The sequence below is a fragment of the Ranitomeya variabilis genome, chromosome 6 (genome assembly GCF_051348905.1).
Source record: "Ranitomeya variabilis isolate aRanVar5 chromosome 6, aRanVar5.hap1, whole genome shotgun sequence".
NCBI classification, from domain to species: domain Eukaryota; kingdom Metazoa; phylum Chordata; class Amphibia; order Anura; family Dendrobatidae; genus Ranitomeya; species Ranitomeya variabilis.
In genome coordinates, this window is record NC_135237.1 from 537,228,496 (window position 1) to 537,255,504 (window position 27,009).

The window sequence follows — 27,009 nt, forward strand, 5'->3', positions numbered from 1 at the left end:
AAAATGGAAAATAAGTGTGCAGGCATACAGGATGTAACCTCAGGATCAGGAAAACAGTGACTGCACCAGCAGAATAGTGAGTGCAGCTCTGGGGTATAATACAGGATGTAACTCAGGATCAGTACAGAATCAGTAATGTAATGTATGTACACAGTGACTGCACCAGCAGAATAATGAGTGCAGCTCTGGAGTATAATATAGGATGTAACTCAGGATCAGTAATGTAATGTATGTACACAGTGACTGCACCAGCAGAATAGTGAGTGCAGCTCTGGAGTATAATATAGGATGTAACTCAGGATCAGTAATGTAATGTATGTACACGATGACTGCACCAGCAGAATAGTGAGTGCGGCTCTGGGGTATGATTTTTTGCTGAATGAGTCATATTTTTTACATTGAAACATTTTGGGGTGCATAAAAAATTATTTTTAGATTTACAATTTTTTTTTTTCTTTCTTTTTCTTTTAAATATTATTTAAGTTATTAGTGACCGAGCCAATTTTGATCTTAAAGGGAACCTGTCACCCCCAAAATCGAAGGTGAGCTAAGCCCACCGGCATCAGGGGCTTATTTACAGCATTCTGTAATGCTGTAGATAAGCCCTCGATGTATCCTGGAAGATGAGAAAAAGAGGTTAGATTATACTCACCCAGGGGCGGTCCTGCTGCGGTCCGGTCCGATGGGCTTCGCGGTCCGGACCGGGGCCTCCCATCTTCTTACGATGACGTCCTCTTCTTGTCTTTACGCTGCGGCTCTGGCGTACTTTTTCTGCCCTGTTGAGGGCAGAGCAAAGTGCTGCAGGCGTCAGGAAAGGTCAGAGAGGCCCAGTGCCTGCGCACTGCAGTACTTTGCTCTTCCCTCAACAGGGCAGACAAAGTACGCCTGCGCCGGAGCCGCAGCGTGAAGACAAGAAGAGAACGTCATCCTATGAAGATAGGAGGCGCCGGACCGCGACGCCCATCAGACCAGAACAGAACCGGGACCACCCCTGGGCGAGTATAATCTAACCTCTTTTTCTCATCTTTCAGGATACATCGGGGCTTATCTACAGCATTACAGAATGCTGTAGATAAGCCCCTGATGCCAGTGGGCTTAGCTCACCTTCGATTTTGGGGGTGACAGGTTCCCTTTAATGACAAGGCCAATTTTTACAATTCTAACCATTGTCACTTTGAGATCAGAACTCTGGAACACTTCAATGGATCCCACTGATTCTGAGATTGTTTTTTGTGACATATTGTACTTCATGGTAGTGGTAATATTTCTTCTATATGACTTGCATTTATTTGTGAAAAAAAACACAAATTTGGCTAAAATATTTATGCCCTTAAATCGGAGAGATATGTCACACAAAATAGATAACACTGGTCAACAGCATTTTTGGTGCCAAAGATATTTCATCGAATTTAGGGTATTTTTGGGGTGCTGATTCTGAATATGTCATCAGTTTTGCCAGATTGGCTCAAGTTTTTGAGATTTTTGGTATCTTATTTATAGCACTTGTTGGTAAATGCGACGCATCATCTCATTAATTTCTTTGGATTAGTACTTAAACTGAGCAGTTCTCAATATAGTTTTGTGTTAATTAGTGTTCTAAAAGTTTGTTCATAGCTTGATTTTTGCACTAACTTTATGTTGTTGTCTGTTTTCCAGTGAAAAGCATGAACTCATCAAGAAGAAGTTGTCTTAACGATCCAGACTCATTCTGTTACATTTGTGGTGAATACACACTGCCAAAACATAGAAGAAACATAACAGACTTCGTAAAAAAAGTGTATTTTGCCTATTTTGGGGTTATGCTTGGGGACCAAGACAAGTTTTGGGCACCACACATAGTGTGCAAAGCATGTATCGAATTATTACGAAAATGGAGCAAAGGACAAAGAAAAAGCTTCAAATTTGGTGTTCCAATGGTGTGGAGAGAGCCAAAAAATCATCATGATGACTGTTATTTATGGTAAACACAGGTACAGGCACATCTTCACAATGAGGGACAGGCCTTCTTGCAGATTCCATGTTACTCCCATTTTCGTTTCTTATGCTTATTGAATCCTTGCACTTGCACTGCACAGAAATAACAGTCATCATGATGATTTTTTGGCTCTCTCCACACCATTGGAACACCAAATTTGAAGCTTTTTCTTTGTCCTTTGCTCCATTTTCGTAATAATTCGATACATGCTTTGCACACTATGTGTGGTGCCCAAAACTTGTCTTGGTCCCCAAGCATAACCCCAAAATAGGCAAAATACACTTTTTTTTTACGAAGTCTGTTATGTTTCTTCTATGTTTTGGCAGTGTGTATTCACCACAAATGTAACAGAATGAGTCTGGATCGTTAAGACAACTTCTTCTTGATGAGTTCATGCTTTTCACTGGAAAACAGACAACATAAAGTTAGTGCAAAAATCAAGCTATGAACAAACTTTTAGAACACTAATTAACACAAAACTATATTGAGAACTGCTCAGTTCAAGTACTAATCCAAAGAAATTAATGAGATGATGCGTCGCATTTACCAACAAGTGCTATAAATAAGATACCAAAAATGTCAAAAACTTGAGCCAATCTGGCAAAACTGATGACATATTCAGAATCAGCACCCCAAAAATACCCCAAATTCATTAAAATATTTTGGACACCAGAAAAAAAATTTTTTTTTGTTGAACTGTGTAATAAATTACATTTAACACGTCTGTTGAACATCAACACAATTTTTGAAACATAATTCTTTTTTGTTAGGACATGAAAAGTTGACCAGCGATTTCTCATTCTTCCAACAAAATGTACAAAACCATTTTGTAAATCATTCAGCTGCGGCGAAGAAAACTAAATCTCCAAGCGCTAAAAATACTCGGAGGACACCCGATCGTGCTTGGGAAATCTCGAGTAACGAGTATATTCGCTCATTGCTAGTAATTGCCTTCATGGAACTGGGAGAATTTCTTTGCTCTGTAGACATTCAGGATGCTTATCTTCACATTCCTGTTTGTGTTTAGCATCAGTGGTTCCTACAGTTTGCGATCCAGGAGGACCACTATCATTTCACGGCTCTTCCCTTCGGCCTGGTCTATGCCCCCAGAGTATACACAAAGGTCATGGCAGCAGACATGGCCATCCTTCGTTCCAAGGGGATTCTCATAATCCCTTACTTGGATGATCTTTTGGTCAAGGGGCCATCCCGCCGAGACTGTGACCAGAATCTTCAATTCACCTTTGACACTCTGGTCCTTTTCGGCTGGATTGTCAACAGAGAGAAATCCTCCCTGACCTCAGCACAACACCTGGTGTTTCTGGGCATGAGGTTCGTCACGGCCCAAGCCCCCGGGTCTTCCTTCCAAAGGAGAAGTTTCTCTCACTCTACCAGAGGATCTGCATGCTAAAGCTACCAACTCCTCTCCTCCTACAGTCCTGCGTGAGAGTTCTAGGTAAGATGATTGCTGTCATGGAAGCCGTGCCTTTTGCCCAGTTCCATACTCGTCTCTTCAGCTGACCCGCTTGTCTGATCGGTGCAATAGGATTGTCTCCCTGGACAGGCCTGTGCTTCTGCCTCTCAAGGTGAGGCAATCCCTGACCTGGTGGACACTCTCCACCTCAGTCCTGCGTGGGAAGTCCTTCCTCACTCTACGGTGGCAGGTCATCACCACCGACGCCAGTCTCCTCGGTTGGGGAGTCTTTCTTCATCACACAGCACAGGGTCGCTGGAACGTTCTAGAAGCTGCTCTCCCCATCAATCTTCTGGACATCAGGGCAGTTTTACTTGCCCTTCGCTTCTGGCAGTCCCTCTTTGCAGGCCAGCCGGTCCGCATGCAATCGGACAAAGCCACTGCCGTGGCTTACATAAACCATTAAGGCAGGACTCACAGCAAACAGGTGATGACAGAGGTAACAATGATTCTGCGATGGGCGGAGTGTTACGTTCACGCCATATCAGCTTTACTCATTCCGGGTGTGGAAAATTGAGCAGCGGTGAAAAAGATAAAGGCGGAAGGAATTCCTGTAATCCTGGTAGCTCCATACTGGCCAAGAAGGGCCTGGTATGCGGAGCTGGTGAACATGCTCATGGACGCTCCCTGGAGGCTTCCAGACCATCCAGATCTTCTCTCACAAGGCCCCCTCTTCCACCAGAGTTCACCGTCTGAGTTTAACGGCATGGCTGTTGAGGCCGCACTCCTGAGTGAGGCCGTTGTTTTCCCATTAGGTCATTCAGACCATGATTAGGGCAAGAAAACCAGTATCCTTGCATATCTACCACAGATACTGGAAGGACAACAATTGAGTGAGGACAACAATTTGGTCTCTATGTCCTTTTCCCTTCCTTCCATCCTGGGTTTTCTTCAAGTGGGTCTGAACTCTGGTCTATCACTCAGTACCCTTAAAGGGCAAGTTTCTGCACTGTCAGTTCTTTTCCAATGAAATCTGGCCTCTCATTCTCAGGTAAAGCCTTTTCTTCAAGGAGACGCCCATGGGGCACCTCCGTATCGTCCTCCGATAGATCCAATGGAATCTTAACCTTGTTCTTGGTGCACTCCAGTGTGCTCCTTTTAAGCCCATTCAAGACATTCCGTCTTTTCTCCTGTCATGGAAAGTTGCCTTCTTAGTTGCCATTAGGTCCATCAGCAGAGTTTCTGAGTTAGCGACATTGTCCTGCCGTTCTCCTTTCCTGATTTTCCACCAGGACAAGGTAGTTCTCAGACCCGTTCCTTCCTTCTTGCCTAAGATGGTTTCTTCATTTCACATTAATGAAGAAATTGTCCTTCCCTCTCTATGTCCCTCTCCGGTTTATCTACTGGAGAAGTCCCTTCACATGTTGGATCTGGACTACTATCCGTGTCTACCTCTCAAGGACTGCTTCCTTTTGCCTCTCTGATGCCCTATTTGTCATCTCTGAAGGTCGTTGTAAGGGGCTCCCAGCTTCTAAGTCCACTGTTGCCCGTTGATTTGTTCAGCAATATTGGAGACACATACCACGTTCTGGACAAACAGTCTTTTCCGGGGGTAAAGGCTCACTCCACCCGGGCGTTGGGAGCGTCCTGGGCAGTTCGTCATCAGGCTTCGACTTTACAGATTTGTAAAGTCGCGACTTTGTTATCTTTGCACACTTTTGCAAGGTTCATACCCATGCCTCGTCTGATGCAGGCCTGGGATGGAAGGTGCTGCAGCCGGCGGTTACGCACCGGCCGACCGAAGTCTTTTTTTCTTTGCATTCGTTCTGTTTCTAACCTTAGGGACTGCTTTGGGACGTCCCATGGTTACTTGTGTCCCCCAATGAAGCGATAAAGAAAGAGGGATTTTGGGTACTCACCGCAAAATCTTTCTTGGAGCCTTTATTAGGGGACACAACACGGCCCCCCCCCCCCCCAACTGGTTGTACCGCTTTTGGGCCTACGTACCTTTGTTGTTGGGTTGGTTCATATGTTGAGTTTTGGTTGCTTCTCCTACTGCTTTAACACTAACTAAGGTACTTGGTGCCTGTCAGTGGGTGTATACTGCTGAGGAGGAGCTATTTTCCTATTTTTGATTAGTGTCAGCCTCCTAGCGACGGCTGCATAAACCCATGGTTACCTGTGTCTCCCAATGAAGGCTCCAAGAAAGAGATTTTACGATGAGTACCAAAAATCTTTTTTTTTTTTCTTTTCTTTTTTTTTTACTTTTGAATAAGACCCAACCCTAACACGCTTACTGCAAAGAGTGGAAAAAATTAAAACTATATATATGTTATAATTTTTATCTAACTAAGGGGGTGACAAAGGAATCATCATTTCTCTCTCCTCCAACATGTATATCATGTCAGAAGAGAAAGGAATCGTTTATTTGCTTTATTTTAATGATCTCAATAATGCAATTATTTTGTTTGTATCTTAATACTTGCAAAATAAAAAGCGATTTTTTTGAAATTTTCGGATTTTTCGTTTTAATAATTTTTTCGAGTTTTTACTTTTTATTTTTTTGTCTAGTCCTACCAGGGGACTTTGAAATTTGATGAATCGATACCATCTGTATGTCTAGCAGTCAGTGTAGGCTTTTTTGGGGCAGCTCATTATTTCAAAGGAAATCAATTATGATCGATTATCGAGCACCAGGATGCCACGAACACTATTTTCCCTTCGTCTTACAGGTGAAATGGCCTAGATCGGAGTGGTCTGTGATCATGGCTGTCGCGATGGGTTGTTGGCTAGTAACTGTCAGTATTATCAGCTAACATTTACTAGGTAGTAGGAACAATGTATTTTGCACTTGGTTCCGTCCGCATATTTGGGGGTTTCAGGACAGAATTTTGCACCAGTTGTATATATGATTTTCTTGTTCTAAAGTACTAGTAGGGCTAAATCAGGCGTATTGCGCGCCCCGTGAAATGATCCAGTGTAAACACTTGTTTCTGAGCCATTCATTGAGGAAGCAGAAAAAAAAAGAAAATCTTGGCATCTAACCACACTTTGGAGATCTGTCGGGATACCACACACAGACTGCCGGGTTAATTAGCTATTGAGGCCTCCTTCAGGGAGCTCGCTTGGTTTTACTGCTCAGGTTTCCATCAGTATGTGTGAAGGGGATATTGCAGCCACAGTCGCATCATGAAAATTTGAATCTTATTGGAAACTACATGGCAAGAACTGAAGACTTCCAGACTTCCTTTTTTTTTTAAGAATTAATTTTGTCCAGTATCCATTTTTAAAAATTTGCGTTATCTGTAAAATGCCCAGGTGTGCCGAATCATATGTGTGCCTTTTGAACTCCATTTTACCAACTTCATATAGATTCTATCTACTTTACGCAGTACATTGTATAACTTGTTCTCCTGAGTAATAACTTGTGTCATGCTTCAGAGCTGCATTCATACTTCTTACAGTCTAACTATTGTTTTAAATTTTATTTCATAAATGAATAGTACACATGAAAATAGGAAACTTTGAAATCTGCTTCTTTCTCCTCCTGGACTGATTCATTCCCAATTCATGGGTAATCTGCAGCATTTTTTTTTTGTTAGAAGGGTCCTCCGACCATCAGGTGGGTATAGTCAGATGGTGCGGCTACATACAGTTAAGTCCATATCATTTTTCTAATTTTTTTTATAGACATTGCCACAATGAATTTTAAACAAAACAATTCAGATGCCGTTGAAGTTCAGATTTTCAGCTTTCATTTGAGGGTATCCACATTAAAATTGGATGAAGGGTTTAGGAGTTTCAGCTCCTTAACATGTGCCACCCTGTTTTTAAAGGGATCAAAAGTAATTGGACAGATTACCGTATTTTTCGGACTATAAGACGCACCAGACTATAGGGCGCACCCAGGTTTTAGAGGTGGAAAATAGGGAAAAAAATATTTGAAGAAAAAAATGTGGTAAAATATTTAATAACATAAATAACATACTATTATATGTGGTGTTATTATATATAATAGTATGTTATTATGTTGGAAGCTGCGGGACCAGTGTGGTGTCTGTGAAGTACTATATGAAGATGCTGGAGGGTGAGTATAAGAATGGGGGCACAGGGCTTATATTGAAAGCACCACTCCAGCACTGCAAAATAACACTGCTTTAAAATCCCATGGGAGAACTATAACTCCCAGCATCTCCTGCAGATCCTATAACATGCTGGGAGTTATAGTTCACCAAAGGAATGGCAGAGTGCTTTATTGTGTTTTGTAAAGACTAACCTCTTAATTGTGGCAGCCAGCCAGCCACTGTGGTGAGGTAAAAGCATCCCATGGCTGCACACACAGAGCCCTCCCTCTTGTTGCCTTTCCACAGCACAGGTAATGGAAGCCTGCAGATTCTAGTGGGGAGTCTGAAGGACCTGTGATGATGTCAAGAAGAGGGAGGGCTCTGTGCTGCCATGTGATGCTCCTGCCCGCCCACTTCTGACATCACACAGGTCCTCCTTGTGCACAGCACTCAGCGTCCAGCCCAGGCAGGTATGCAGCGATCTCCTCTCCCCTGGCCCCTGCTGCTGCTGCCTCCTCCTCCCCTGGACACACAGATCTCCCCAGCTGCTGCAGGAATCCAGCGCTGAGGAAACCATGTGTGTCCCTGCTTAAGTGCAGTATTCATGTGCTGCTCCTGGCTCACTGCTCAGCTGATAGGTGGGCGGGGAAGCAGCTAATCAATATTCACTGCACTTAATCATTGGGACCACATGGTTTCCCCAGCACTGATTCTGGGCAGCAGGGACATTTTTCTGCCTCCTGAAGTGGGATAACAGTGCGATCCCACTCGCTGCTGCCCCCCTCCCCACATGCTACATCCGTACCATAAGACGCACCCACACTTTCCTCCCAAATTTGGAGGAATAAAAGTGCATCTTATGGTCGGAAAAATATGGTAAATAATTTTAAATAAAATGTTCATTTTTAGTACTTGGTTGAAAACCCTTTGTTGGCAATGACTGCCTGAAGTCTTGAACTCATGGACATCACCAGACGCTGTGTTTCCTCCTTTTTGATGCTCTGCCAGGCCTTCACTGTGGTGGTTTTCAGTTGCTGTTTGTGGGCCTTTCTGTCTGAAGTTTAGTCTTTAACAAGTGAAATGCTGCTCAATTGGGTTGAGATCAGGTGGCTGACTTGGCCATTCAAGAATATTCCACTTCTTTGCTTTAATAAACTCCTGGGTTGCTTTGGCTTTATGTTTTGGGTCATTGTCCATCTGTAGTATGAAACGACGACCAATCAGTTTGGCCATGCATTTGGATCTAAGCACACAGTATGAGATGCTTAGCAAAAGATTTGGCCAAAAATTGTGAGTCCATCCACCAAACATCAAGGTAATCTCAGATCGGATGGGTAACTGGCCTGACTGCCTAGTGTGAACATTTACCTATGGCTAATAACATGGTAAAGACTGCATTTATAGGAAGGTCGGAACCAACTGTGTCTGGATGTAATTAAAATCACAGCATGGTGAAGGGTGGGACGTTCAAGTCAGAAAAAATAGTCTTACATAGCAAATATAAGAAAACTGACTGAACAGCAATATAGTCTGAACTGGTGCATAACCAAAAAAGTCTTACATAGCAAATAGATAATGGCTGCACTCAATTTTTCTGTGCTAAAGCAAAGAAATGTGCGATATATGAAATGTGAATAGCATAATGGCTTGTGAAATCTATGAAAAAACACATGCGATGCTTAGCACATTTGCTATGTAAGACTATTTTTTCTGACTTGAACGCCCCGCCCTTCACTATGCTGTGATTTTAATTACATCCAAACACAGTTGGTTCTGAGCTTCCTATAAATTCAGGCTTTACCATGTTATTAGCCAGAGGTAAGTGTTCACACTAGGCAGTCAGGTCAGGTACCCATCCAATCTGAGATCACCTTGACGTTTGGTGGATGGGCTCACAATTTTTGGCCAAATCTTGTGCTAAGCATCTCATGTGTTTTTTCATAGATTTCACAAGCCATTATGCTATTCACATTTCATGTGTCGCACATTTCCTTGCTTTAGCACAGTAAAATTGAGTGCAGCCATTATCTATTTGCTATGTAAGCACACAGTATGGCGGCTCTGAACACCTCAGAATTAATTCGGCTGCTTCTGTCCTGTGTCACATCATCAATAAACACTAGTGACCCAGTGCCACTGGCAGCCATGCATGCCCAAGCCATCACACTGCCTCCGCCGTGTTTTACAGATGATGTGGTATGCTTTGGATCATGAGCTGTACCACGCCTTCGCCATACTTTTCTCTTTCCATCATTCTGGTAGAGGTTGATCTTGGTTTCATCTGTCCAAAGAATGTTCTTCCAGAACTGTGCTGGCTTTTTTAGATGTTTTTTAGCCTTTTTATTCTTGATGCTTATGAGTGGCTTGCACCGTGCAGTGAACCCTCTGCATTTACTTTCATGCAGTCTTCTCTTTATGGTAGATTTGGATATTGATGCGCCTACCTCCTGGAGAGTGTTGTTCACTTGGTTGGCTGTTGTGAAGGAGTTTCTCTTCACCATGGAGATTATTCTGCGATCATCCACCACTGTTGTCTTCCGTGGACGCTCAGGTCTTTTTGCATTGATGAGTTCACCAGCGCTTTCTTTCTTTCTCAGGATGTACCAAACTGTAGATTTTGCCACTCCTAATATTGTAGCAATTTCTCAGATGGGTTTTTTCTGTTTTCGCAGCTTAAGGATGGCTTTTTTCACCTGCATGGAGAGCTCCTTTGACCGCATGTTTACTTCACAGCAAAACCTTCCAAATGCAAGCACCACACCTCAAATCAACTCCAGGCCTTTTATCTGCTTAATTGAGAATGACATAACAAAGGGATTGCCCATCCCTGTCCATGAAAAAGCCTTGGAGTCAATTGTCCAATTACTTTTGGTCCCTTTAAAAACAGGGTGGCACATGTTAAGGAGCTGAAACTCCTAAACCCTTCATCCAATTTTATTGTGGATACCCTCAAATGAAAGCTGAAAGTCTGAACTTCAACTGCATCTGAATGGTTTTGTTTAAAATTCATTGTGGTAATGTCTATAACCAAAATTAGAAACATTTTGTCTCTGTCCAAATATATATGGACTTAACTGTAGATGCTTCCCAAACTTCCCCAGTGCGATGACCAATCGCCGCATGATTATTTTGGCCCGCCGCTGGTTTGCGGAACTTCGGGCCCGCTGCCACCGTTCCCCAGACTGTTGCTGGTACCATACCATTAGGCAAGGGCTTAATTTCCATGCAAGGGCTTCAATGGGGAAACTAAAGTATTGCCCAGCTCCAACAGTGAATATTGGCAAGAGAAGCCAATAGTCAGCACTACTGCACAGCACTTAGATTTTATTTTTTTACTGCTCGATCCTAAATCATGATTGGTCGGCTGCCTTTTAACCTTTTAATGCACAGACTTCTTCCTTTTAGTGCACAGACTTCAGACTTGAAAAGTCATGAATGCACCTCTCCTCTTATCCTTTTATCCCTAAGAATATACGGTACATATACGTGGATCATGTTGCCCATGGTCCACCAGCACGGCCCCGGGATCTGATGTCCTAAGGACAAACTGTAGGATCTATAGGACAAAATTTGCCCCCTTTTCTTGTTCTCTTTTTTAACGTAAACTTTACAAAAATGAACCCCTTCCCACTAGGAGGCCCTTCTGAAAATAGTCTTTATCAATCACCGAAAGCCTACATTTAACGTAAGAAAGAGAAAATCTCATTATCTCCCGTGAGGCGGCTCAGTAAGTAGGTACGACAGACGCGGAACAGTGAGGACTTTGTAAGGAATCGCTGCCATAAATCTCGGCCGCGTGTCCGTCCTGCACAAGCATATTACTGTGCGTGTCTGCGCTCTCAGGGTCTTTATTGTTATTATATTTTCCAATCGTTTCTTTGCTCTCCGGGAGGTGGAGTAAATTCAGAGACCGCTTGCCAGGCGTACAAGCTGCCAGATGTGAAAACACGGCCTCAGATTCTAGCTTTGGAGCCCTGACTTTCCAGTTTTACCCCCCTTCCCCTGTAAAGCACAGAATACGTTTTTGTTTACCCAGCCTGTTTCCGGGATAAAAGTACAGAAAGTCTGGCTCATGCTCCCTCGGTGATACTCGAAACCTCACTTATATTTTACTTGGGCAGCTGCAGATTTACCCATATCGAGCAGTTACGTAAAATAAGTTTTAATCCAAATTATATATGAAAAAAATATATTGCTTTTTTTATAATTTTTTTTAAACCTCATCGCAATATATATATATATATATATATATATATATATATATATATATATATATATATATATATATATATATATTTATAGTGCAAATATATGATGGAGCCCCTGCTCCTATCTGCTTTATATCAGAGTAGGGATGGCAGGTGAAAACATTCGGGTGGTGTACACTGATTTCAACAATGAGGAGAGAAAGCGCGTACAGTCTCGGGGAGGGCAGGGAAAATCCGAATATAGACAAAAAAAGAAAGTCCATGGAACAGCAATAAGTGCAATTCTACAGCTGCGTTGATGCATGAAGAAATAGGGATAGGTTTCCATTCTAGTGACAATACAGGGTTGTTTGTCCATTTGAGATGGTGTTAGGATCTGTTCACTAAGATGCCTTTACACGTTGAAGGATTCCCTTTACCTCCTATGACAAGCCGAGCTTGTTGTGATACAGATGGATAATTACCCATATATATATATATATATATATATATATATATATATATATATATATATATATATATATATATATGTTATAATTTATGTATACACATCCCTATTATTCTTCTTTGCCTATTGAATCCCCTGCTGCTCCCCAGTTGTCCACTTGTCTTTGTTTACAGAGGAGTAGCTGTGACCGCTGCAGTCACTCACTGACTTCAGCAGTCTTGTGCTGCATCACCCCTTTTGAAGACAAGATGTCACCGCTACAGACCAGTAAACAAAATCATGGTGCCTACCTGTTCCCTCATAAGCTGTATTCACAGTTGCAGTATAGGGGTGACTATTTTACTTGACTGAAGAGGGCTGCCTGCTGGCGGCTGCTCCTTGTGTTCCCAGGATTGATGAGGATCCTACAGGTCGGACCCCCAACCGTCATAAAGTAATACCATATCCTAGCGATGGAGGCAACACGCGGTTATTTCTTTCTTTTTCCAGGTACTTCCCATGATTGGCGCCTGCGCTGCGGAGCAGTGGACCTGTATCACATACTGTTCGGCCTCAGCAGACCTTCGTGCTTGCCTTTGCCAGAACTTGGATTAGTCCTTAATCTGAAGGAAAAAAAAGCCGTTCTGAACCCGACCATCATTCCCGAGCCGGTCGCTGCTCACCTGGAACCTTTGCCAAGTGCCAACATGCACGGGCAAGTCACTGGATTTCTGCACAGCGTAAGATTAACTAACTTTTCTAATGTTATGTTCCTAGCTGTGAAATAATCCAGCAAATTGGCAGAAATCACTGACAAAAATACAATCTGACACCGCTGAGAAGCTTTTGGCCAAATCCGCTTTTGCATTTGACTTTTCTACGTTTTCAATCATGAAAGCAGGCAGTATTTCCAGGTATTGATCAATAGCAGCTACTTAGTAAATGTCACCCTGCAGGATCGTCTACACGATGTTCATCCGTCCAGGATGCACGTACATTTATTCAAGGAGTCGTCTGCTTCACATAACGCTGTTTTTTGAGCCCGTTACGTACTTGTTGCTGGAGCAGGGGCAGCTCTAATTAATATTCTTCCATCTTACTTGAAGAGTTTTTTTTTAAAAATAACCATTATTGAGCTTTTAATTAAAAAAAAGTTCTATAATTTCCCTTATAGTCCAATAAGTGACTCATCGCTGGAGTTCAGGGTCTTTTACCCTATATCATTTAGCTTTGACTCAATAGCAAAAACCTGCTGACAGATTCCACGGACTCTGATTCCTTCCTCATTGTAGACCTCAGACCTGCATATTGTACTCCCAATAATATAAACGTGCTCTATAAGTCCGCCCTTATTGTAAGTATTTATATTTTATTTTGAAATGGATTTTTTTCTGTGCACATTATTCCCCTTAATGGCAGGTTCACATAAGGACATATTCTCAGTCCTTGACCTTCTATGCATAATGGGAAAAAATGTAGCTGATTTTCAACAGGGAAAAAGCACGTTAAATGGTGAAAATCGACGCCTAGGGTCAAAGTAACACTGCAGATTTTTTTCCAATTTTTCTAGATTTTGTGGACTTTTATCCACTTTGCTGGTACTATAATGCACTGTGGTGGAAAATCGTACTTGTCCTTGCCATGTGGGAACATACCCTGAAAGTGAATTATGATGTACATAAGGTTAAAAAGTATCATATCGACGGTGACACCTACAGAGACCTAAAACAAACAGTCCTAAGTCCTCCTTATTCTATCTTTATTCTGGGCCTCAGTAGGTTTCTCAACGGCCAGACTCCCAGCGATCTGTTATGGCTTATCTAATCAAACGGCAAAAAATAATGTGCATGGTTATCGCTGATATCCACATGAGAAGTGTTATATCGGGGTCTTGTAGCAATCCATCTCATAAGTTTAAAAAGTATCATATCGACTGTGACACCTACAGAGACCTAAAACAAATAGTCCTAAGTCTTCATTATTCTATCTTTATTCTGGGTCTCAGTAGGTTTCTCAACGGCCAGACTCCCAGCGATCAGTTATGGCTTATCTAATCGATCGGCATTGATATTGCTGACGTCCACAGCAGAACTGTTATATCGGCGTCTTGTAGCAATACATTTCACTTTCTCTCTTCTTTTCTTTTTCTTTTAAATTAAAGGACGACTCCAAAGAATCGGTGTCGATTGCAGTGTCTCATTTGCTGGGGATGAAAAGGAAAGCAGACATGCCTCTCGAGTCTGCACTGGAGCCTGGGCAGGTACAGGATGAGGAGGAGGACAGCAGTAAAGTCAAAATGAAAATCAGAGTAAGGAAATGTAGATTCAGTCTCTTACTACCTCGGGAGGTCCTCGTGCTTTACGCATATGTACTCTTAGAGAAGCTCGGACCTAGTAGGTAAGGTTCTCGCTTCATCACCTGGTTTCCTGGGGCTTCAGTGACCTCTTTAGACGGAGCTAACTGGAAAAAGTTAGCTTTCCTAAAAAGTAGGTCTTGTGAAGGGGTGGTCTTCACAGTTCTGCCGAGTGTTTGCCCTCCAGTGCTTTGTTTGCACAGTGCGTGCTACCTTAGACATTATCAAAGAACTTGGGCCGAGAAGTCACCAGTGTCTTTTCCTTCTGCCCTGCCCCAATGTATTTGATTCCCTGCAACAACATATGTCCGCTGTCTTCTCCTCCACCATGGACAGGTCAGTGCTGTTGTCTTTTTTGGGTCTTAATTCATTTTCAGCTATAGAATGTGTGATATAAATGAAATTTAGCATTTTGGGTGCAAGCCTTAGAATGAAATGAAAACCCTTCCCAACTATGGCGATTTTTCTTTTTTTGCCCTTTAATTTTCCCTCCTCTTCTTCCAAGAGCCCTCGTTTTTTTTCCTTGACACACTGTCGTATACAGTTTAATTTTGTAAAACAAGATTTTTTATTTTTTTTTATTACACCATTCATGTAATTCAATATACTGGAAAAATGGTGCAGACTCACCCATACCTGCTCCCAATTTTGCAATAATGTTTGTGGATTTTTTTTTTTTTTTTTTTGGCGACATAAGATTAGTACAATTACAGCGATAACAAACATGTAGTTTTGTTTTATTTAAGTAATGGAACAAAATTTTGGAAATTCTTTACAAAAACATAATGCTTTGCTTTATTGACCATTTCATTTTTCCATCAGTGGAGCTGTGTGAGAGCTTATTTTTTTATGTTTTGTGTTGGTTTTTTGGGGTGTTGTGGTTATGTTTTTGTTGATACCATTTTAGGGTAGATATGATTTAATCTCTTCCTATTCCAATTTTTTCAGCTTTAAAGGGAATTTGTCAGCAGGTTTTTGCTATGTAATCTAAAGACTGCATGCTATATGGGGTTAAAATACAGATTTGAATGATGCCTCTTATCAGATGCTGTGCCGACAATAATCGTTTTGATTCCAGGAGCTTATCATTGCTGTGACTAGCTGGTGACCCGCCTCCTGGTCTGACTCCGCCCCCTCCCGTGATATGCAGCTCACTGTCTATGGACATTGTATATACAGAGCCTGGTGTGGGCGGGGTTATCTTTCTCAGCTCTGCTACGTGCTTAATCTATAATGCTCTGTTTGTGTTAGAACCACTGAACCGAGTAAACTAAGTGATACATCAGTGGATTCAGGGTGTCTTTGCCTACATCATGCTGCTCTCAGATGAGGTAGCAAAAACCTGCTGACAGATTCCCTTAAAAAAAAAAAAAGCAAAATCAATTCTGATGTTTCTATTCACTTTTTCTTTTTACAGTGTTTAGCAATTTGGTTGATTAATTTTATATTTTGCCAGATCAAAGTTTTACTGATGCAGTAATAACACATATCTTTGTTACATTTGTATTTATTTTTAGTGGTGAAAAGGGGTATGATTCAATTTTTGTTCTGTATATTTATAAAACTTTTTTTCTTCCCCACTGTGTCCCCATAGGTGACTTGAACCTGTGACCGTCTAATCGCTAGTACTATATACTGCAATACCACAATATTGCAGTATATAGTAAAAATCACAGTCTCCTTTGAATTCCATTGATAGGAGGCATGGGGGTCTTCGGCAGACCCCCTGCTGCCATAGAAAACCATTGGCCCCTGCGCTGTCTGGGATTAATAGCGGCATTTTCTCTGGGTAACAGCAGGTGATAAATCTTGGCTTGTGACTGTAGCAGATGATGGCTGTATAATACAGCCAGTATTTCCAGCAATGATGTTCGCTAAGCTCCTGTGTTTTCATCAAAGAAGGGAACACAACATGACATAGTAATACATCACACGTTGGGAAGAGATTAAAGGGTTTATCCCGAAATATAGAAAGCTAAATAGCCGAAGGAAATGTCATTATAAAGTCCTAAATACTTTTAAATAGAGAACAACAATATTTTTGTCTAGGAAGGTAATCACTATAGAATTAAAATGTCTGCCTCCTTGTGATCTGATCAAATACCGGAAATACCAGGGTGCTGAGATAAGAAGGGGCTGCTCACACTGCTGTCCACCATCTGGCTGCCGTCACACTAGCAGTATTTGGTCAGTATTTTACATCAGTATTTGTAAGCCAAAACCAGGAGTGGAACAAATAGAGGAAAAGTATAATAGAAACATATGCACCACTTCTGGATTTATCACCCACTCCAGGTTTAGGCTTACACATACTGAGGTAAAATACTGACCAAATACTGCTAGTGTGACGGCAGCCTCTATCTGATCTAATACTCGAGATACCAGGGTGTTGAGGTAAGAAGAGGCTGCTCACGCTGCTGTCCATTCACACTGTCTATTTGATCTAGTACTGGAGATACCAGGGGTGATGAGGCAAGAAGAGGCTGCTCACACTGCTGTCCATTCACACTGTCTATCTGGTCTAATACTCAAGTTACCAGTGGTGTTGCGGTAAGACGAGGCTGCTCACACTGCTGTCCATTCACACTGTCTATCTGGTCTAATACTCAAGTTACCAGTGGTGTTGCGGTAAGACGAGGCTGCTCACCCTGCTGTCCATTCACACTGTCTGTCTGATCTAGTACTGGAGATACCAGGGGTGATGAGGCAAGAAGAGGCTGCTCACACTGCTGTCCATTCACACTGTCTATCTGGTCTAGTACTGGAGATACCAGGGGTGATGAGGCAAGAAGAGGCTGCTCACACTGCTGTTCATTCACACTGTCTATCTGGTCTAATGCTCAAGTTACCAGTGGTGTTGAGGTAAGACGAGGCTGCTCACACTGCTGTCCATTCACACTGTCTGTCTGATCTAGTACTGGAGATACCAGGGGTGATGAGGCAAGAAGAGGCTGCTCACACTGCTGTCCATTCACACTGTCTATCTGGTCTAGTACTGGAGATACCAGGGGTGATGAGGCAAGAAGAGGCTGCTCACACTGCTGTTCATTCACACTGTCTATCTGGTCTAATGCTCAAGTTACCAGTGGTGTTGCGGTAAGACGAGGCTGCTCACACTGCTTTCCATTCACACTGTCTATTTGATCTAGTACTGGAGATACCAGAGGTGATGAGGTAAGAGGTGGTCACTGGAATTGCTGTCCATCATGTTATTCTGAATTAATATACCTGGTATAGATAACTCCAGGTCCCAGCAGTGGAGCTTTCTACGGGTCATGCTCACAGGCACCTGTTTATTATAGGACAGGTCTCTGTCACTGTAACAGAGCGGAGCAATTTTAATTCTACAGTGATTACATTGCTAGACAAACTGATTGTGATTTGTTAATTAAATTTATTTAGGAATTTCTAACAATATTTTCTCAGTTATTTTTTTTTATTTAATTCCCAAACAACTACTTTAAATAAATTATAAAAGTGCCCAAGGGACTAGAGTTGGTGCAAGTCACCTGCGTTTTACAGTACCAGCTAGGTCTATGAGATCTCAGAAATCTCATGCACACAGCTTGTTTTTTTTTTTCTTTCTGACTGTTTTGTCAAAGAGCATTGCAAAATGCAACATGTCACTTTCAGCGTTTTTGCAGCATTTTTAATCCATTGGAAGCAATGGTTAGTGCAAGAAACGCAGGTATCGGTTTCTTTGCTGCGTTTTTGGTGCCAAAACCTCATGAAGTTGAATTGGATTTTATTTTATGCACTAAATTTTATCAGCATGCACAAAAGACAAATGTACCCTGACAAAAATACAGCAAAACCTGTTTTTTATAAGCAGCTTAAACTTTGCATTAAAAAGACGCAGCATGTGAACGTAGGATGCCGTCAGGTCAGAGATGGTTCTCAGGGCTCCTATCCAGCTGGCACAGATTGCGGACATGGCTGCTGGACCAGGTCCTGCATATCGACTTGCACCAAACTCTACAAGGGACTGATGCTGGAGTAATGTTTAGATGTTTGTTGCACATAGGTCAATAATAAATTTAATCTGTCTACTATTTTTTGCCCATTGTTTATTGGCATAGATGAGACCCCCCACTGTGCCCTTGTGACCCAAAGATGTCTCTATGGATGATACGACACAACACATATCATCTATATGGATAATGGTTTAGAGTTTTGCAGTAATGTTTTAAAGGGGTTCAGGTCCTGAAGAAGTTTGTAAAGCACCTGCCTCGTAATAACAAAGGAAAACTCAATAAAGTAATGCCCACACGACATCCCTGACCTCCTTCCTTAACTGGTTTTATTGTCAACCAAAAATAAATCTCGTATACAGTCATGGCCAAAAGTATTCACACCCCTGCAATTCTGTCAAATAATACTCAGTTTCTTCCTGAAAAATGATTGCAAACACAAATTCTTTGGTATTATCTTCATTTAATTTGTCTTAAATGAAAAAAACACAAAAGAGAATGAAGCAAAAAGCAAAACATTGATCATTTCACACAAAACTCCAAAAATGGGCCAGACAAAAGTATTGGCACCCTCAGCCTAATACTTGGTTGCACAACCTTTAGCCAAAATAACTGCGACCAACCGCTTCCGGTAACCATCAATGAGTTTCTTACAATTCTCTGCTGGAATTTTAGACAATTCTTCTTGGGCAAACTGCTCCAGGTCCCTGATATTTGAAGGGTGCCTTCTCCAAACTGCCATTTTTAGATCTCTCCACAGGTGTTCTATGGGATTCAAGTCTGGATTCATTGCTGGCCACCTTAGAAGTCTCCAGTGCTTTCTCTCAAACCATTTTCTAGAGCTTTTTGAAGTGTGTTTTGGGTCATTGTCCTGCTGGAAGACCCATGACCTCTGAGGGAGACCCAGCTTTCTCACGCTGGGCCCTACACTATGCTGCAAAATTTGTTGGTTGTCTTCAGACTTCATAATGCCATGCACACGGTCAAGCAGTCCATTGCCAGAGGCAGCAAAGCAACCCCAAAACATCAGGGAACCTCCGCCATGTTTGACTGTAGGGACCGTGTTCTTTTCTTTGAATGCCTCTTTTTTTCTCCTGTAAACTCTATCTTGATGCCTTTGCCCAAAAAGCTCGACTTTTGTCTCATCTGACCAGAGAACATTCTTCCAAAACGTTTTAGGCTTTTTCAGGTAAGTTTTGGCAAACTCCAGCCTGGCTTTTTTATGTCTTGGGGTAAGAAGTGGGGTCTTCCTGGGTCTCCTACCATACAGTCCCTTTTCATTCAGACGCTGACGGATAGTACGGGTTGACACTGTTGTACCCTCGGACTGCAGGGCAGCTTGAACTTGTTTGGATGTTAGTCGAGGTTCTTTATCCAACATCCGCACAATCTTGCGTTGAAATCTCTTGTCAATTTTTGATTTCCGTCCACATCTAGGGAGGTTAGCCACAGTGCCATGGGCTTTACACTTCTTGATGACACTGTGCACGGTAGACACCGGAACATTCAGGTCTTTGGAGATGGACTTGTAGCCTTGAGATTGCTCATTCTTCCTCACAATTTGGTTTCTCAAGTCCTCAGACAGTTCTTTGGTCTTCTTTCTTTTCTCCATGCTCAATGTGGTACACACAAGGACACAGGACAGAGGTTGAGTCAACTTTAATCCATGTCAACTGGCTGCAAGTGTGATTTAGTTATTACCAACACCTGTTAGGTGCCACAGGTAAGTTACAGGCGCTGTTAATTACACTAATTAGAGAAGCATCACATGATTTTTCGAACAGTGCCAATACTTTTGTCCACCCCCTTTTTTATGTTTGGTGTGGAATTATATCCAATTTGGCTTTAGGACAATTATTTTTGTGTTTTTTTCATTTAAGACAAATTAAATGAAGATAATAATACCAAAGAATTTGTGTTTGCAATCATTTTCAGGAAGAAACTGAGTATTATCTGACAGAATTGCAGCGGTGTGAATACTTTTGGCCATGACTGTATCTGCCCACCTAAAATCACATTACACATAGATTTAAAAGAAATCATAACGTCAATGATTGCAGCAGTACAAGAGTCTGTTGATCTTGTAGGAGGCAGTGACCTCATCGCTTAAGTCAATACATTAGTAAGTACAGGACTGTGTAGCACCTTTCATGGAATAATATATTAATAAGTTGTTTTTTTTTTCCTCTCAGTTCGCAAACTCACAAGAAGAGGAAGAAATTGACATGGACACCGTACATGATAGCCAAGCTTTCATATATCATCATTTAAACATGTTGGAAAGACCCTCAACCCCAGGTAGAATGGATTTTTCCTTAATTACCTTATGTATGTGGTCTCGGGCATCTCCAAAATTTATATGGTCTTACAGCTTAAAGGGAACCTGTCACCTGAATTTGACGGGACCTGTTTTGGGTCATATGGGCGGGGTTTTCGGGTGTTTGATTCACCCTTTCCTTACCCGCTGGCTGCATGCTGGCCGCAATATTTGATTGAAGTTCATTCTCTGTCCTCCGGAGTACACGCCAGCGCAAGGCAATATTGCGGTCAGCATGCAGAAAGCAGGTAAGGAAAGGGTGAATCACACACCCCAAAACCCCGCCCATATGACCCAAAACAGGTCCTGCCAAATTCAGGTGACAGGTTCCCTTTAAAATCTGTCTGTCAAGTTTAGTTGTCTCCAGTAGCACAAATGCTGCCAGTAATTAAGGACTGGTGGGACTTTATCTCTCAACAGGAAGTCTGGGTGGGACTTTGTCTCTTGACAGGAAGTGGGGGCAGAAATTTTGACTCACGCCCGGAAGTAGGGGCGGGGCTTTGTCTCAATGAAGTGGAGGCGGGGCATTGTCTCTACAGGGAGTCGGGTGGGTCTTTTTCTTTGAATAGGAGGTGGGGGCTAGACTTTGTCTCTTTACAACAAGTTGGTGCAGAGCTTTGTCTCTGTATATGAAGTGGGGGTGGGTTTTTGTTTTTCTTATAGAAGTGGGGAAGGATCTATATCTCTACAGGTAGTGGGGGCGTTTTTTGTCTTTCTTCAGGAATTGAGTGCGGGTCTTTCACTGCTCCTGCTCTACTGTCTTTCAAAATACATACAGACATAACAGAGATTTGATCTTTCAGTTCTGTGCCATTCATGTTGGGAAGTGATTAAAAAGAAGTCCCAGTACCTACTGTGCCAGTAGAATGCTGATGAATAAGAACCCTCCAACTCAAACAGAGCTGATGACAAGTTACAGAGAATGAGAAATGGGGACTGTTCTTGGGAATATTAGATATCTTTTTAGCAAGACTTTGCTATTCTACAGCTTTTGTGTGAAAGAACGTGTATTTTGACATTTACAAAATTTTACGTTGCTTTGTAACATTTACATTTCTTACCTTTGCACTGATCCTAATTTACAGCCTGCTCCATTCTCCAAAGCTGAATTCACAATTCTTAAGACTTCTGAGCTGCTATCTCCTAAACCAGAAGCGAGTTTTATCCCTCCCTTACCATGTAGTAAAATGCTGTCAAAATGTTATTCTCTAGTCCTTTAAATCCTTTGTCCCTTACAAGAAGCCATCCACCTTTAACAAGAAGCCATCCATTTTTAACAAGAAGCCATCCACTTTTAACTAGAAGCCATCCACCTTTAACAATTAGCCATCCACCTTTAACAAGAAGTCATCCACCTTTAACAAGAAGCCATCCACTTTTAACAAGAAGCCATCCACTTTTAACAAGAAGCCATCCACCTTTAACTAGAAGCCATCCACCTTTAACTAGAAGCCATCCACCTTTAACAATTAGCCATCCACCTTTAACAAGAAGTCATCCACCTTTAACTAGAAGCCATCCACCTTTAACTAGAAGCCCTCCACCTTTAACAAGAAGTCACCCACCTTTAACTAGAAGCCATCCACCTTTTTCAAGAAGCCATCCACCTTTAACAAGAAGCCATCCACCTTTAACAAGAAGCCATCCACCTTTAACTAGAAGCCATCCACCTTTAACTAGAAGCCATCCATCTTTTACTAGAAGCCATCCACCTTTAACTAAAAGCCATCCACCTTTAACAGTTAGCCATCCACCTTTGACATAAAGCCATCCCCTTTTTTCAAGAAGCCATCCACCTTTAAAAAGAAGCCATCCACCTTTAAAAAGAAGCCATCCACCTTTAACAATTAGCCATCCACCTTTAACAAGAAGCCATCCACCTTTAACAAGAAGCCATCCACCTTTAACTAGAAGCCATCCACCTTTAACTAGAAGCCATCCATCTTTTACTAGAAGCCATCCACCTTTAACAAGAAGCCATCCACCTTTTTCAAGATGCCATCCACCTTTAACTAGAAGCCATCCACCTTTAACTAGAAGCCATCCATCTTTTACTAGAAGCCGTCCGCCTTTTTCAAGAAGCCGTCCGCCTTTTTCAAGAAGCTGTCCGCCTTTTTCAAGAAGCCATCCACCTTTTACTAGAAGCCATCCACCTTTTACTAGAAGCCATCCACCTTTTTCAAGAAGCCATCCACCTTTTTCAAGAAGCCATCCACCTTTTTCAAGAAGCCATCCACCTTTTTCAAGAAGCCATCCACCTTTTACTAGAAGCCATCCACCTTTTTCAACAAGCCATCCACCTTTTTCAACAAGCCATCCACCTTTTTCAACAAGCTGTCCACCTTTTACATTACACGTCGGTTAGTTGTCTCACTGGTTTATTTAATGAGCGTAGCCCATCAGTCAAGCCCAGCCCTGGAGTGCAGTCAGCCGCTCTCCGAGCAGTGTGTGCAGAATAGTGATATAATGGGAGACACAACCTGTGACCCTCTGTTTTACAGTCAGGGAGGGAAAGCTGAAGTCACAGAAGCAATGCAGGCTCCACAGAGAATAGTGATCTTCTCAGCAGTGGCCAGAGAGGGTGGTGCTGGGCGCTTGATTACATTTCTGTAAAGGAATATATTACATGTGACAGTATCTGAACCAGGAGGGAGGAAATCAGGAATTATGGGAAATGCGGCAATTTTGAGGCAGCAAGAAAGTATTGTGATAGCACAAAGTAGGTGAAGTGGAAGGAATTGTTAGGAAGCAGAAACCGTGTGTGCTGTGATTTATCCATCTTGAGACTGTCTAGGAGTCTCAGGATGGCGCTTTGTAGGTGTAGTGGGCAGTTACTGAATGTGGGAGTGTGAGAGCTGTGGGGCAGATACGACTTTCAGAGAAGCTAAAAACTTAGTTTAGAGGCACAGAGGGATAGCTGGCAGGAATTTAGTGGTGTAAACAATAAATGCAGGGGGCAGTAGGCGAACTAAAAAAATAATAAAAGTAACGGAGGCGCTGAATACTCATTAAAGGGAAATGGTTTTTTTTCTTTCTTTTTTTTTTCCTAGAAAACCACTTGAGAAACGACAGCTCTGCCCGTGTATGTTTTTTATCAGATATTCTTGTAAAGGAAATAGAGCATTGTAGAAAAGCGAGCCATCACTACCAGGTTAATTAATACAGCAAATTGATCTTCTCACTGTTTCCAAAGCGATAATTAAGGTTTGCCCCCAAGAACGAACCAGATGCACATAACATTGTGGTGAGATAGAAAGTGCTAATGGAATAAAGAGACTGTGATCAGCAGCTCAATAAGTAGGGGCTTATGTGCTGATTTAAGACTTGGCTATTAAGTGTGGCCATAGCGGGAGACCAAATATGTCTGCTGGCTGGACTGAAACTCACAACACATAGTGGCTAAAGGCTGCGCAGTATTTTGGCCAAGTGTGACTGGCACCGTAGGTGGTCTCACCTTTAGGCCAGGTTTACAGGGGGTTTTTTTGGTCATAGAATGGGTCATCGATATGAGATTGGTAAGGGTCTGACACCCGGCACCCCAACCGATCAGCTGTGATAAGGTCTAGCAGGGGACGGACGTAAACACGGAACTGAGCTGCTAAGTGCAGCTTTATTCCATTGTGTAGAGGCCGCTCCCAGGTACTGCAGAACACGCCTATACAAAATAGGAACTTGTAAAAAATGTATTGAAAACGCATTATGTGAATGTAACCTTAGAACCCTTTTGTCTCATGGAAGTCTATTTACATTATTTCCCTTATGTTGCAGGGAAATATTAGTGATAGTATCTAGGTTCTGTAACTAGAATGCATCCATTTCCGATCTTCTTCCTGCAAAGCTTTGTTGTTGAGCTTCGAACTTTCCATATCGCTGTTGGGTTTTTCATTGTTTTGGTTTTTTTTCTGTCCACCCTTTCAAGTAAAGGTCATGAGGGGGTTAAGAAAAAAGTTTACTTAAGAACAGGCTTCCTTTCGGAAGAAGACCTGAAGGATCAGTTCAAAGGTCCTGCAAAAACCACATGTTCGCCCCAGAGGAGCCTTCTTTGTAGGTAACATATGTGATTTAGGCCCCGCTCAGGACTTCGAGAAAACACCTGGACTTCATAAAAGGGGCTCACGTGGTCATCGCTGACCTCAGCAGAAAACTCCGGGAAAGTGAGAACAGATGGGGAAATATTAGATGACCGCTTCAGTGGAGATGAGAAAAAAAATATATGAAGAAAATCAGAGGGAAGGTAAAGCTGAACTGGGGCCAACTATCCAAGCACTAGATGAAAGGCGGCAGCGTCCAAGCCTCCGGTCAGAGGGTTCGGGAAAAATATATTCCAAAAAAAACCCCTTTCCAATACAAATCTTACATAAATACATGTAGAGGGAAAAGTTGGAAAGGGAGTGTTTTGAAAAACACACATTTTAAAGGGGAGTCCTGGTCCCAAGTCAATATTAAGCATATAGTTTATTTATTTATTTTATAAGTGCGTAAAAAGAAAATCAGCTTTGTAAAAGAAAAAAAAAAAAAAAATTAAGTGTATGCCTTTTTTTGTGTAAGGACTCATTTTTTTTACTTATACCATTTTGAGCTGCAAACTACCTTTTTGATTGCTTTGAATTGCATTCTTTTAGGAACTCTTGTCTTTTTTTTTTTTTTTTGTTTGTTTGTTTTGGCTTTTAACGTATAGGGTAAATATTCTTATATTTTATTAGTACAGGTGATTACACATGCCGTGATACCAAATTTTGCTATTTTCAGTTGAAGGAAAAGGGGGGGGGGGGGTGAGCTAAACTAAACTTTTCCTTTTTTTTTAATTATACTTTGACATTTTTTTTAAAGGGGTTTTTTTTTGTTTTGTTTTTTTCATTTTTAATTAGGGAGCTTGAAGGGGTGATTGCTTGATTGCTATTGTACATTGAAATACTATGGTATTGCAGTGTATTGTGAAATCACTGGTCTACAGGAATATGGGCTTCCTAGGAGATTTCTCTTTGCATGTAAGGAGACAGTCAGAAGGCCCCTTACTGCCACAGCTGCCAATATGCAGCCCGTATGGGCTTTTAGAAGTGATGGCCACCATGTTAAAGCCAAGCTATAACAAACTGGCATGCTTGCTAGCAGCATTTAAGGGATTAAGTGAACACAGACTGTTAGCTCAGGTTGTATCAGTTACTGAGTGTCGGCTGTGTAAAAGAGCTGGCACCCACGCTGCATGGAGGCAGAGAAACTTTCAGGATTATATAGGTCATGTTGCATGTGGGTTGATGGTGCGGGCTCAGGAGCTGAGCCTGCACCTCACACATTGGATGTGGATGTGTTGTACAGCCAGCATCTATTGCTAGCTACTGATTTATTTGCGGTTTAACTGTTTCAATGCTAATGTCAATCACTCTCGGTGGCATTTTTGTGGTACACCCATTGGCACCACCACAATGCAATCTCAGGGAGTCAATAGTTTGCCATGCCAGCCATAACATTACTGAAGGCCCCAGGGGCATACATACTGTAAATCTCATGGGGCCCCATAGCAGAAGTTCTAATTGGGCCACCCTCCCAAAATAAAAGAAAAAAAGAGCATATCTCACAGCTTTCCAGCCTTTATATTGTTATTTTCATCCTGCTGAAGTTCTAGATTCCTCTTTCATTGCCCTAATAAAGTGTGATGCAAACATTAGTGCCCCCCTCAAACACAGTATGGTACCCACACAGTGAAGTCCTCCACATTAGCCTCAACAGTATGTTGACCCTGTTGTACTCCCAAGGCAAAGTATGGTGACCACAACACAGTGCGATTGCCCAACTGTGACCCCACACAGCCCTACAATATAATGGGCCTACATTGAGTATAATATCCCCACACTGTATAATGGCCCGCACTAGCCCTCCACACAGTATGATGGAGCCCACACAAACCTTCACACTGTATAATTGCTTGCATACAGTATTATGTCACCCCACATAACCCTCCAAATATTATAATGGCCCCACATAACCTTCCAGTTAGTATAATTTGCCCCCTATAATCCTCCATATAGTATAATGCGCCCCCCATAATCCTCCATATAGTATAATGCGCCCCTCATAACCTACATATAGTATAATGCACTCTGCATGGTGCTCCATAGAATATAATGCACCCCCCATGGTCCTCCATACAATATAATGCACCCCCCATGGTTCCCCATACAATATAATGCACCACCCACAGTGCCCCATACAATATAATGCACCCCCATGGTCCTCCATACAATGTAATGCACCACACAAGGTGCCCCATACAATATAATGC

At 42.1% G+C, this 27,009-nt stretch overlaps 1 protein-coding gene across 3 annotated transcripts in view; it reads left to right on the forward strand.

Annotated features, from left to right (window-relative positions):
• TAF2 (TATA-box binding protein associated factor 2) overlaps positions 1-27,009 on the forward strand; it is a 175,949-nt gene that overhangs the window by 131,178 nt on the left and 17,762 nt on the right. For 2 of the 3 annotated variants that reach the window (XM_077271130.1, XM_077271129.1), the window contains exons 23-25: positions 12,599-12,828; positions 14,250-14,396; positions 20,605-20,710. In XM_077271130.1, coding sequence (XP_077127245.1) covers positions 12,599-12,828; positions 14,250-14,396; positions 20,605-20,710 — 483 coding nt within the window. The remainder of the gene's footprint in view (positions 1-12,598; positions 12,829-14,249; positions 14,397-20,604; positions 20,711-27,009) is intronic. The other variant, XM_077271131.1, reaches the window with a different exon arrangement.